The 14,474-nt window shown below is 41.9% G+C and overlaps 1 protein-coding gene across 3 annotated transcripts in view; it reads left to right on the top strand.

The window, feature by feature from the left end:
• Nucleotides 1–14,474, top strand: part of mapkap1 (MAPK associated protein 1) — a 100,598-nt gene that overhangs the window by 21,235 nt on the left and 64,889 nt on the right. For all 3 annotated transcript variants that reach the window (XM_061799680.1, XM_061799678.1, XM_061799679.1), the window contains one exon: nt 8,760–8,849. In XM_061799680.1, coding sequence (XP_061655664.1) covers nt 8,760–8,849 — 90 coding nt within the window. The remainder of the gene's footprint in view (nt 1–8,759; nt 8,850–14,474) is intronic.

The raw sequence follows: 14,474 nt of genomic DNA, 5'->3' as shown, positions 1-14,474 counted from the left end.
GGCTGCTGCGCCCACCGCCTTACATTCACAGTACTTAAAAGTCCCACCATAATTACCAATAATAAATACAGTAGTGTAGTTGGCCGAAGAGTTAACCAGGTGGCATACTAGAATGAAAGTGTACAACTTTTTCGTAAACTCTAGTGGGCGGTGGCATATTGGAATGAAAGTGTACAACTTTTTCATAACCTCTAGATGACTGCATACATTTATAAAATGTGCAAACTTTTTTCATTTTCTCCTATACCTATGTATAATGCGCACTATTGACTTTTGACAATTTTTTTGGGGAAAAAAATGCGCATTATACATGAGAAAGTACTGTTGTTTTTTCCAACATTTGTACCTTTTTCCCAATATTTGCATGGGTCATACCGTTGTACTTGTCTTGCAGCAGTGGTGTCCAACCTACGGCCTGGGGGCCATTTGCGGCGCCTACCGTATTTTCACGACCATAGGTCGCACCGTATTAAAAGGTGCAGTCTCAGTTACGGGTTCTATTTCTGTATTTAACACATACATAAGGCGCACCGTATTATTGGGCGCAGGCATGGTAAAACATACGCTAGCTTAAAACATATGGTAGCATGCATGCACGCTAAACAATGTTTTTAAAAAGGCAGCGGTAGCAAAACTGAGTATTGTACTTTATTTATTTAACAATATACGCACGTTATTTTTTGATCAATCCTCATCCACAAATCCATCAAAGTCCTCATCTTCTGTATCCGAAATGAACAGCTGGGCAAGTTCTCAATCAAACACGGCAGGTTTGAGTCTGTCTCGTTGCCGTGCAAAAGCTCGAACAAGCATCCGCAATCCATTCACAAATTGTGGCGTAACTCGCCCGGCGCTGCCTCCTAGTCTTAGTAAAACTGTTCGCCATCTGTCATCCATCACTCCCACGCCGCTCGCAACTTCACTTTGAACGCTCTGTTTACACGGATGTCCAATGGTTCGTCAAGCCTCCTGGAATGATGGCAAGCTTCTCGGACTCAGTCGAATGGTGACTTGAGACGCTTCTCCCAGCTGTTCTTTCCTCATTAATCCATTGCTCGAGTTGGTCTTCCAACTCGGGCTACCTCGCCTTGTTTCCGCCTTTTGATTTTCTTTTTTTTCCCGCGGAAACTCCGCTCCGTCTTCTTGACTTGGCGAAGCTCGTTTTCCTGCTTCCTCCACTTGTGAACCATGGATTTCGCTGATCTAGAATTCTCTCGCGGCTGCTCGATTCCCATGTTCCTCCGCGTAACTGATAGCTTGCAGTTAAAACTGTGCTTCGTAAGCGTGTCTCTTCGTAGGTGATATTTTCGGGGGTCCTTAGCCAAACCGATGTTGTTTTGCACAATGCACACCCCGGAAATGCTCCCAATCAGTCAAGCGGTTAAAAAAAAAAGAAAAAAAAAAAAAAACACTCAGCGCGGAGGTGTGGCTTTAACATCCTACTTCACGCACCCTCCCCTGTCCTCAGCCACGTCCACTTTTCCTCTGTCTAAGGAGCGTGTCGGCGTGTAAATGCTAAAAAAAAAAAAAAAGCGGAGCGCTCATCACACAACAACATTTATAGATGTAGGAACTTATTATTATTACGCATTATAAGGCGCCCAGTCCATTTTGGAGAAAATTTAAGACTTAAGTGCGCCTTATGGTCGTGAAAATACGGTACTCCATATCCTAAACTCAACAGAAAGTGATTTACGGCTTTAACATTCATAGTACTTAACAGTCCCACCATAAAGACCAACAATAATTGTAGTAGTGTAGTAGGCCTAAGAGTTACTTACCTTTTCCCAAAATTTGCATGGGTCATACTTTTGCACTTGTCCTCCAGCAATGGTGTCCAACCTCCAACCTGGGGGCCATTTGCGGGCAAGCCTCCATTTTTGTGCGGCCTGCATTTACTCAACCTTTGACACGACATGGTACCAAACTTAACTCAAATTTGTCAGATAACAATGGCATGATGTCTGAGTTTTTAGAGCTGAGAGAGCCCAAAATAATAGGGTGCTGCCTCCAAAATTTATATGCAGGAAAAGAAACGTGTGTATTACGCTGTTTTCAGTTTTAATTTGATTGAGTTCAAGATTCTGCTGTCGAGGGATGTTTCTGCTTGCTCATTAGAGGTGCAGTTGGTATTCCTTACAGTGCCCTGAGACAGGCCAAATTTTTTTTATTGTAAATTCAACACACCACAGAAAAGAGTGTTAAAAAGCTGGACAATGAATGAATGGATTAAAAAAAATTGTAAAGTATGTGAAATCCGGCTTCAAAATTTAGATATTCTTTGAGCTTCCAGATGCTGAGGGCGTGTCAGTGGATGCACTGAAAATTCCGCCTCCAGCTGTCAATCACATACTTATTGTATTGTGGATTCGCTGCTCCTCTGCCTGCAATCAGTGCGAGAGGAGCGAGACACACGAGGCTATGACGGGCCGAGCGAGTCATTCTGTACCTTTGTTTCAGCCCACAAAATGAAAAAGAGTCTGAAACTACCATAATTTCTCATGTATAATGCACACCTATGTGTAGTGCGCAAAGTTGACCTAAAAATTCTGGAAAACCTTTCTACCTATATATAATGCATTTTTACAATGCATGATTTTGGTTCTACCCATATGATCAAAACATTATCTGTATTTTGTTAGTTTTTTCAAATTATTCTGAAGTTAAGCGCTTTATTTGAACACGTAATAGTTTCTTTTGATTTGCTTGCTCTTATTTTGAAATTCACAGCCCTTTATTTAGTAAATGAGAAAACAGTCATATATTTGATTACCCAGGCAGAATTTGTAAGATGGGTACAATTCTTTAAAGAAAACATGTAGGACCAGGCAAAACACATTTAATTTTATTTTAATTGGATTATCATTAAACATAACCATAAAGACATTAATGATGGTTGTTATTCAGTCATCAGTAGTATTTAAAAAAAAAACAAAAAAAACAACAATAATATTTCACAAACTCTGCCAGGTTATGTAAACTTATCAGCCCAACTTTACATATATAGTCACACGTACCCCTGTCATATTGGAATGAAAGTGTAGGCTACACCTTCTTCATAACCTCTAAGTAGTGGTGGCATATTAGAATGAAAGTGTACACCTTTTTCATAACCTCGAGATGACGGCATACATTTATAAAATGTGAACGTTTTTTTCATTTCCCCCTATACTTATGTATAATGCGCACTATTGACTTTTGACAATTTTTTGGGGAAACAAATGCACATTATACATGAGAAATTACGGTATATCTCAGCAATTCAGTATTATATTGTTCCCAGTCTTTGCACATGTTTTTAGCACTTCAAACATATGTATTGTATTTAGAAACAAAACAAGGATTACATTTTGGGGTACTTTATTGTGTAAGGAGTGTGGTTATACACCTGCTCCATATGTAATGTAGTGTTTTCTTTCTTTAATGGAATTTTGTCCTCATGCAGCAAACAGACAGTACCAACCAGTCATAAGCAAAAAGAATAGGAAGGCCAGGCTGAATATGGCGAAAACCAGTAGTTCCCAGTAAATAAATAATTTTGGCATTAAACGGGTTGTTGAATCTGTTGGAGAACACTGGGCCAGACAGGGCCAAGGAATAGTGCGCGAGAGAGATTGAGCTCTCCCCGTGGTTGCCGTGCGCGCCCTCCTTGTCACCGGAGGCTAGCCGGGCACACACAGATAACCATTCATCACACTCACATTCACCCCTACGGGCAATTTAGAGTCTTCAATTAACACAGCATGCATTTCTTTGGTAGCTCGGAAGAATTCAGAATACCCGGAGAAAACTCCCACGGGCACAGGGAGAACATGCAAACTCTACACCGACGAGGCTGGAATTGAACCCAGGACCTCAGAACTGTGAGGCAGAAGTGCTCAGTCGTTCGCCATGCCACCTTCGCCTAAATGTAAACAATTAACGGAGTAGCTATGTGTGGGTGCCAAAGATTCACGGACTATCACTTGAAAAAAAACCCTCTATCGAAGTTGGAAAAGAGTGACTTGAATTCTATAATAAAATCAGAATATTCTGATTCACCAGCATAAGACAGTACAATTAAGCACAGAAACAAGAATGGGTTTCAGTCATACAGTACATCATCGCTGTTGAGGTGGGACCACGCTCAACTAAATCTCATTGTAATGTAGGACACTGTAGCGAGTATGTCCTGACGGAACAAACGGCACCCAGCGACCCCCAATCGCTGACAGTTCTGCATGCCTGCCTCTGCCGCCCTGCTGAGCCAATCTGTGTACACAAGACATCCAAGGGAGGCCTGGTCCACTTATCAAAGCAGAGACACAGGGAACCTGGCTTCACACCCGGACGCAAAACTAATTACAGTCACTCCCCACCCAGTCTGAAGGGTTCCACCAACAAAGCCCTTTTCTGGACACTGACTTGATGACCAAGAATGTGAGAAACCCACTGTTCAAAGTAACCATTTGCTCCTTTGAAATGCAGGCAAGGCCCTCTGGGACAATTTTTGCAACTCAGGACCTCTGGAACAAGGGATGGAACACCAGCGACACCCACCGGTGGTTGAGAGTTACTGCCAGCCGCAAGCTGTACCACGGAGTTCACCCAATTTGAATGTTGTGTGACATTTTAAGAACTTTGCATGAATGCTCCCAGTGTTTACCACCACACCAATGTCACTAGTGATTGTATTTCTTCGAATTTTAATGTCTGATTTCAAATCTGTTTGTCAACTGAGCCGGTTGAGACATTTCACCCCACACAACATAAATGCCACATCGCAAATACTAAATGCTCTAAGCAACCAGATAAAATTGAAACACTCATTAGATGGATTAAACAGGGTGTGTGTGTGTGTGTGTGTGTGTGTGTGTGTGTGTGACAATGCAAAGCTGGAAACCGGTTTCCTTATCTTAGATCCAATAATTTAGTTTTTCTTTTATTTCCATTGGTTTAAAACCACAAATAATCCTAGGAGGAAAATTAATACTAAGAGGCGCGGTCTAGCTCCTTTCTGGTCCCCAGGGCCACTCCGTCTCTCTCTTTTGTGCATAAAAGGCCGAAACCCTTTGTCTTGTCCTGAGTCTCGCCGAAGAAACTGGCTCAGCCAGGTTGCGCCACCTCTCACCAGGAGTGGCGAGGACGCACCTGACCTTCCCTCGCCACAGGGCACCCTGCCAGCGCCCGACCGAGCTACACTTTCATCTGTGTGGGGAGTTTACGGACAAAGCTCAGTTGGGAAGGAAACGGGCGGCACACGTCTGCTCCCAGCGCGTAGAGACCAGCGCCACTTAAGGGCTCCAGCCATCCTGCACCTGAAGTCTTACTTTTGCTTTTCTTTTTCTCCTTTTTCTTAAAACCACCCTTTTTGGTGCTCTGGCCAAGCATCCGGAAGATCGATCAGCCTGCCTAAATTGTGTTCCACGCGACGCAAGTCCAACGTGCGGTCTACTAAAGTACAGATTAGTGCATATTTGTGTTTAAATTAACGGTAACACGAATCCAAGCTCTATGCATTGCTCACCGTACATCCTCACTTCACACCTACATCACAAGTTCGACCTGCTTTACGAATGTTTACCTGTACCTTGTTTTTCCTTTCTCTGCATTGTTTCCCTGTAGTTTGTTTCCCTTTTAGATTTAATTACATTTTATATAAAATTCCACTACCTGTATCGTTTGTGTGTTTGGATGTGACAAGAGACCTCTGGATCGAGGACTCGTATTGCATTACTGTAGCAACCGTCAGATTATGAGACATAGAGGTTTTTCGTCACTTTTCCTAAATTTTACACATATAAAAAGAGACATGGTGGCCTTTATGAGAGAGTTTATGAGACAGATAGTTTGATTGTGACGTTAAAACGTCAATCGAACTAACCCGGAAGTGAACGGAGGCGTTCACCTTCGACAAATTAATTTCTTAAATAAATTACGTTTTATCCACCGCCAATACACGCTACAACACAGAAACAACTCTTTAATTAAACCCCCAGTTAAACACTCAGACAAATCTTTCCAAATACAATAATCACGGACTGACCCAATTACTAAATTTACACAAAGTATAAAAATATCAATTCAATCAGCGGTCCATCCTCCACAGCCATTCCTCCTGGTCTCAGCTGCTCCATCCCTGAGCCGGCATTCCAGTCACTCTCCCCGCTTGGACAGTACGACCTGAGCACCATCATTAGCACACAAAGGACCTTTGACATCTCCCCAGATCTGTAAGAATGAGGGCTCCTGCCAGTAGTGTCCAAAACAACAAATATAATAATACCCCCCACACTCAACCACAACATAACACAATGCAAATTGGGGCCAGTCATATACAAAGTCAGGTATCCAAATCAGAAGCCCACATGTGGCACATCTATCACACATAGTTCCTAACAGTCAATTAATAACTCACTTTCACCTTCCAATTATCTTTATCCCACAGCTACTTGAATTCTTTTATTACTGTCATCTTCTAAATTAAACCTTCCTTAATTTTGTCACCTTTCCCCCTGATATTCAGTACGTCTTCCGACCCGAATTTGGTCATGACTGCATCATCTATGTAACAGACTCTAAAGTAAAATAACACATCATACCATAATCACTATATCTTTATTGTGTCCACCAACATCCTTATCTCTTGACTAAGTCACTGAAGAATTATTGTAAATTCTGCAGAGGCTTTAATAGATGTTTTTGATTGTTTCCCCTCAATTGTACTATCGTCAGAGTTGACAAGGCGCTTATTTCCTTACCACCATATTATTTGAAGTTCCTGGAAGTTGTTGAATTTTACATTACCATTGTTGTCATACAGTGTACCCCACTAAACATGCGCAATTTCCTCCAAAGCTTTCGTCCATCCACTGTCCACTTGAAGAGACTTCTCTCCTTCTTAACCGATCTCCTGTGTTGAGCCTGCTTAGACTAGACAAACTCCAACAAATTTTATGAATTAAAAAAAAATCAAAAATTGAAAATACCAATTAAACCCCCCCGTTCCCCCTTTGACACATAATCAATCAACGTGTCAACTTCACACGCGGCGGACTCTGTCAACAGCTGTCCGTGATGCCACTATTGCGAGTAGGTAGGCCAAAATTCCTGAAGGCCAGTAACGCATCCAATACACAACAATAAAACAAAACACTATCAACACTCAAACAGGTCGTCTTCCAAGTCGTAGTAGCCACCGACCTAACAAGTTCTGCAAACAATCACAGTGAAGAATTCATAACACCCCCGCAAACAACGCTCCTACCAGGGGAGTACACAAAATCCTTCCTGTACACTAATTTCAAAGAAGTTACGAACAGGCAATCGTCACAAAACATCCATAAAATTCCCAAATCATGGTTAACATACGTCACAGAAGTGTTAAACAACATCAGCATGGCAAAAATCACATCAAACAACAACGCGTGAAGGCAACAACGCGCTCTTCGTGTTTACATTCGGACGAACAAAAACAACAGCTTTCATATATTGTATATGTCTGGTACTGCCTGCCCAAACGTGGATATTTCAGCTCACTTCTAACTTGAGAAAAAACTGTGCCGTAAATTGCAGATGTTTTGTTGTAGTTTTGACTGTGCATACACACACACACACACGTGTGCACATATGCAGAAATATCAGAATTTGCACATTCACACTTTGTGTTGTAATTATTTTTGAAATTTATATGTTCATGCTGTGGTTAAAAAAATAAGAAGTTACTATTTACTCTACTTTGAGTAATTAGTTCATTGTACTTTTTACTCTTACTCAAGTGATTTGGAGGACTACTTTTGACTTTTACTTGAGTCACATTATTGTCAAGTAACTACACTTACTTGAGTACAATGTTTGGCTACTCTACCTACCTCTGGAGCGGACATCCTCTATTGTTACTCTTACGTTTAAGCAATATTTCAGCTTAGACAAAGATTAACATTTTACCAAAGGGTCAAGTAAAAAATGTTCATGATCACAAACATACAGTAGGCTAGTAGTTTATCTGTGAAACACAGTTGAGATAAAGTCACGACTTGGGCTTGCAAGTCTTCGAGGACGAGCATCACACGCTTATTAATCTTCACGGATAAAAAACAATGTCACAAACATTTTGTCAGATGTCAAACAACAGATGTAAAAATAAACTTCAAATATATATTGCACAATATCGTTTAGAATAACAATGCCAGACTGCATGTAAACATTTGACCACAATTTAGCACACACAGGCTGAACAGATGATCAAACTGTGAATCATCAAAGACAACGACTCACGGACATAAGTGTGGACAGTTGATTGCAGAAAACCTTGACTTTCACATCTCGTAGCAGTGTATGGTGTTGTGGTGTGATGAGTTTTAATCAATTTAATTGAATTTAGTGTTTCTTTTTTTATCGTTAATTTGATTTGGGTTTGGAGAGTTCAAACGTAAACTGAAAGTTTACTTTGGGCTCACGTGATTCTTGTGATTAAAATTGGTGAAACATTGGTCAAGATTTGTGTTCCTGGTTAAAAAGCTGCAATCCTTCCAAACAGGGATTAAGAATGTATGTATTGTGGCTGTTTTATTAGGGCTCCAACAAGATAGCCATGAGAAACCCAAGGCTGCTGGTAAGATGAGGGATTATCCAGTTTAACATTCAATGTGTTTGTTTGAAGCACGTTTCAATTGTCTTTTACACAATGCTTGCTTTTTAGTAGCATTCAACAGACTTATTGTCTTTTTTGTCTTTTTGAGTTTAACTGAAATTTTGTATTTGTGCTCCTTTTTTTCCAGCCCAAAGACTTGAAAGACTGAGGAAGGAGCGTCAAAACCAAATCAAATGTAAAAATATTCAGTGGAAAGAGAGATCATCCTCTCAATCAGGTAGTCTACCTTAGCATTTCTGAAAGTACCATCATCAATTTAACATTCAAATGTTTCGCGTTTTTGTTAATATAGTTTCATGTCATTCTCCTGATTCCTAATTTAAAATAAGTTAGTGTAAATAAATTCGGCATTATTATTATTTATAATTGAAAATAATAAAATCGTGTTGCAAATTATGCTAACAATGCACATGAAGACTGAATATTCCATTACAAATTGCTGATGAGGTCTCCAGATTTTTAGGGGAACACCTACCAGCACACTGGGCTGGTTGTCCTCCCTGGTCACGCCCAACTTGCTGTTTAATTGTTGGACTGATAATAAAACACTTACTATTGCATTTAATCTGTTCTTAGCCATCAAATCTGAAATTATGGCACTGTATGTTAGGGCTCAGGCGGTACTCGCGAGCTATGCACAATACAATACTTCCATATCGACTGGGGTTTTGCATCGGAAGGCATCGTTTGAATTTGAGCGATTCCTCATTTTGATTATGGTTCCAAACAATTCTCAATTCCGATTCCTTTAGGGAACAGGGTCAAAAATGTTTGCATGATTTAATAAGATGTGTACAAACTATGGTCATCCATTTTTTTTTTTTTTTACATTTTGTTTTTTTTTTAGTGGCCAGTGGCATAAATATTTGTTTATTTTGTGTAAAGCAACATATTACCTGTTTTTTAACTATACCGTATATCCATCCATCCATTTTCCTCCACTTATCCGAGGCCAGATGAGGTGGCTCGGGCATCTGGCTCCTCTCAATGCGGAGGAGCAGCGGCTCTACTCTGTGCCCCTCCCGGATGACCAAGCTTCTCACCCTATCTCTAAGGGAGGAAACTCATTTCGGCCGCTTTTATCCTCGACCTTGTTCTTTCGGTCACGACCCACAGCTTGTGACCATAGGTGAGGGTAGGAATGTAGATCGAGAGCTTCGCCTTTCGGGTTAGCTCCTTCCTTACCAGAACAGACCGATACAAAGTCCGCATCACTGCAGATGTTGCACCGATCCGCCTGTCGATCTCTCGTTCCATTCTTCCCTCACTCATGAACAAGACCCCAAGATACTTGAACTCCTCCACTTGGGGCAGGATCTCATCCCCAATCTAGAGAGGGCACTCCACCCTTTTACGACTAAGGATCATGGTCTCAGAATTGGAGGTGCTGATCCCAGCCGCTTCACACACGGATGCGAGCCGCTCCAGTGAGAGTTGGAGATCACCGGAGGCCACCAAACCGGACCCCTCTACGCCTCGGCTGCGCCTAGAAATGCTTTGCATAAAAGTAATGAACAGAGTCGTGAGAAAGGACAGCGTTGGCGGACTCCAACCCTCACCGGAAATGAGTCCGACTTACCGTCAGCAATGCGGACCAAACTCTGACACTGGTCGTACAGGGACTGAACAATCCGTATCAGGGGTTTCGGTACCCCATACTCCTGAACCCCCCCCCCCCCCCACAGGACTTCCCAAGGAACATATTCGAAAGCCTTCTCCAAGTCTACAAAACACATGTAGATGGGTTGGGCGAACTCCCATGCACCCCCGATCACCCTGCCGAGGGTGTAGAAGCTGGTCCACTGTTCCAAGGCCAGGTGAAAAACCACACTACTCCTCCTGAATCTGAAATTTGACTTCCTGGCGGACCCTCTTCTCCAGCACCCCTGAATAGACCTTACCAGGGAGGCTGAGGACTGTGGGTCCCCCTGTACTTGGAACACACCCTCCGGTCCCCCTTCTTAAAAAGGGCGACCACCACCCCAGTCTGCCAATCCAGAGGCATTGTTCCCGATTTCCATGCGATGTTGCAGAGACTTGCCAACCAGGACAGCCCCATCCAGAGTCTTTAAGAACTCTGGGAGAATCTCATCCACCCCTGGGGCCTTGCCACCGAGGACCTTTTAACCACCTCGCTGACCTCAACCCCAGAGATAGGAGAGCCCGCCTCAGAGACCCCAGACTCTGCTTCCTTATGGGAAGGCGTGTCGGTGGAATTGAGGAAGTCTTCAAAGTATTCTCTTCACCGACTCACAACGTCTCGAGTCGAGGGCAACGACGCCCCATCTCCGCTATACACAGTGTTGGGACGTGGGTGAAGTTCTGCCGGAGGTTGGAGTTGAAACTCCTTCTGACAGGGGATTGTGCCAGATGTTCCCATCAGACCGTCACAATACGTTTGGGTCTGCCAGGTCGGACTGGCATCTTTCCCCACCATCGGAGCCAACTCACCACCAGGTGGTGATCGGTTGACAGCTCAGTCTCTTCACCTGAGTGTCCAAGACATGCGGCCGCAAGTCTGATAACAACTACAAAGTCGATCATCGACCGAGGGTGTCCTGGTTCCAAGCGGACGTGTGGACACCCTAATGCTTGAACATGGTGTTCGTTATGGACAATCCGTGGTGAGCACAGAAGTCCAATAACAGAACACCGCTCGTGTTCAGATCGGGAGGGTGGGGGCGGGGGTGTTCCTCCCAATCACGCCCTTCCAGGTCTCACAGTCATTACCCACATGAACAAGTCCCCAATCAGAATGATGGAGTCCCCAGCGTTGGAACGTGCCACAAAATTCAAAGTTAATGATTATTTGCTTAAAACAATAAAGTTTATCAGTTTGTCTTTGTAGTGTATTAAATTAAATATAGGTTGAACATGATTTGCAAATCATTGTATTCTGTTTTTATTTATGTTTAACACAATAGTCCCAACTTCATTGGAATTGGGGTTATATATCCAGTCGGAAGTTCTCAATCTCACACACCAGCTCGGGCTCCTTCCCTGCCAGAGAGGTGATATTCCACGTCCCTCGAGCCAGCTTCTGTAGCCGGGGATCGGATCAGCAAAGTCCCTGCCTTCGTCCACCGCCCAGCTCACACTGCACCTACATCCATTTATATGAATCATCATAGGGGTCTTTTATATCAATAAATATATATATATAAATATATATGTGTATATATATATAAATATATATGTGTATATATATATATATATATATATATATATATATATGTATATATGTGTATATATGTATATATGTGTATATGTATATATATGTGTATATATATATATATATATATATATATGTATGTATATATATATATATATATGTATATATATATATATATATGTATATATGTATATATATATACATATATATATATGTATATATATATATATATATATGTATATATGTATATATATATACATATATATATGTATATATGTATATATATATACATATATATATATGTATATATGTATATATATATACATATATATATATGTATATATATATATATATACATATATATATATGTATATATATAATTAATATTATTAATTACACAGAAATCTAGGCGTACATTGAAAATACTCATGCAGACTTGTCCACGTTTGTAGAGGTGTGGGATTTCCTTAATTTTATTGTTCATTCTTGATATATAATGTATAATACCTTGGTTTAGACTCACAAGTAGTCCGTCTTGCAGTGATTTCGGTCACCACTGTGTTCCATCGATGAGAAGTGACCACTCGTTTTGAGGGCCGGTCATCTGGCCATCCTCAATCTGCTGAATGGGCTTTTTGGGGGTGATGAGATTGGGTTTGTTCTTTTTTGAGCAGTCATCAGTCGTCCTCCTTTCTCCAGTCGAACTGTGGGTCACGAGGAGACAACACAGACCTTTTTGGCGCAGTCTGTCATCTCTCTATACTGGGAAGTATTTGCTGTTCTTTGTTTTAGGCAGGAAGAAGAATAAACCTTATCTCGTTCAGCATCAATGTGAGTCAAAACGGACAGCCTGCCTGCTTGTGGCCTGAGCAAAAGAATGTTGGGGGTTTCGCTGAGTGGATTAAAAAGCAGGATTTGCCAGGCTCTGTGGTCTCTGGCCTGAGAGTCAATATCCTTTACAGTCCCCCCTTTTGGCACTCGATGGTAGTCGAGGGGGCAACTCCAGACGGGATAGCAACAGGTGGGCAGGTAAGCACAACAATGCGGTTACCAGAGTTCAAAGTTAGTGCATCCCCTTGACTATAATGTATTTCCATGCCGGGTCTCTTGCATATGAGTGCCTATATGTAAATATAGGCATCTGTATAGGTGTATAAGTGCGGGGAGGCCTATGAGAGAGAGGGAAAAGCTAACACCAATATTCACAATAATTATTTGGAAAGTTATCCGAACATAACAAAAGGGAGAAACAAAGAGCTCAGAAAAAAATCACTCTAGGTCCTACTTAGCAAAACAGAGGGAGCACAAAAGAAAACAAAATGTAATACCTAACCAAACAAAAGAGAATAAGAAGAGACAGAAGGCTGACCCTCTATTCTCAACAAAAGAGAAAATTTAGCCTAGGTTCAGGAGCAAGCGGGGACCTCTGAGGAGCAATTCAATTTAGAGGAGGACTTCCTCCATGGTTCAGACTGGGTAATTTCCGGGTTGGGACATTCTTTTTCTGTGGAAGACCTTGAGTCGAGCATTGTAGCATTGTTCTAGGAAACCCTGTAGTCTATAGGTCTTTTGATGGAGCAGGTAGGCTATGCTGAAGGTCATGCAGTAACCGACGCAGACTAGGGCTATTAAGGTATTGTCCGCTGCGTACCAGGAATACGTGACCGGTGGTTTGGGGGTCTTAGCGTCAGTACTAATGGCGCGTAAGGTGCTGTCTATGTTGGTGATGTCAATTGCCTGAGTTCCTTCAAATTTTATTTGCTCAAGCACCTCGGGGTCCAATTCGAATGTGTGTTGTTCGAAAAATTCGGAAATTGAAATTTCGCTGTAGCTGTCGGACGACAGATGATAAAGGGGGACATCCTCAATATGCAAAATGAGGATCCCGGCCTCACGTGTGTGGAGTTTGCATGTTCTCCCCGTGCCTGCGTTGGTTTTCTCTGGGTTCTCCAGCCTCCTTCCACATCCCATAAACATGCGTGGTAGGTTGATTGAAGAGTCTAAATTGCACGTAAGTATGAATGTGAGTGCAAATGGCTGTTTGTTTATATGTGCCCTGTGATTGACTGGCGACCAGTTCATGGTGTACCCTGCCTCTCGTCCGAAGATAGCTGGGATAGGCTCCAGCATGCCCACGACCCTAGTTAGGATAAGCGGTACAGAAAATGGCTGGATGAATGGATGATGGCATCTTTTGTGACGTCGGTGATTGAGAGAGTAACAAGAAATGCTATTTCTAGAAACTCAGGATTGACATACAGAACTGTGGAGCTCCCAATTGAAAAAGCGAGATCAGAATCAGAATCATCTTTATTTGCCAAGTATGTCCAAAAAACACACAAGGAATTTGTCTCCGGTAGTTGGAGCTGCTCCAGTACGACAACAGACAGTCAATTCACAGAGAACACTTTTGAGACATAAAGACATTGACAAAAAACAGTCACTGAGCAATAAAGGGTTGCTAGTTATCTGGTAATGCTGGTACATATTTTATTTTATTTTTTTTGACAATTGTGCAAAAAGATGCAGAGTCCTCTAGCACAGTTCGAAAGACTAATATTGCAATTGTCCGGTGCAATGACCATTGTGCAAAGGTCGCCGAGACTTCAAGCGAGTAGTGCGATAATCTGGGACAATGTTGATTGTGCAACTGTTGCAGATACTCCTCAT

The sequence above is a fragment of the Phyllopteryx taeniolatus genome, chromosome 15, assembly GCF_024500385.1.
Source record: "Phyllopteryx taeniolatus isolate TA_2022b chromosome 15, UOR_Ptae_1.2, whole genome shotgun sequence".
In the NCBI taxonomy this organism is placed as follows: Eukaryota; Metazoa; Chordata; class Actinopteri; order Syngnathiformes; family Syngnathidae; genus Phyllopteryx; species Phyllopteryx taeniolatus.
Note: the sequence above shows the minus strand (reverse complement) of the source record. Positions and strands in the feature narration are given on the sequence as shown.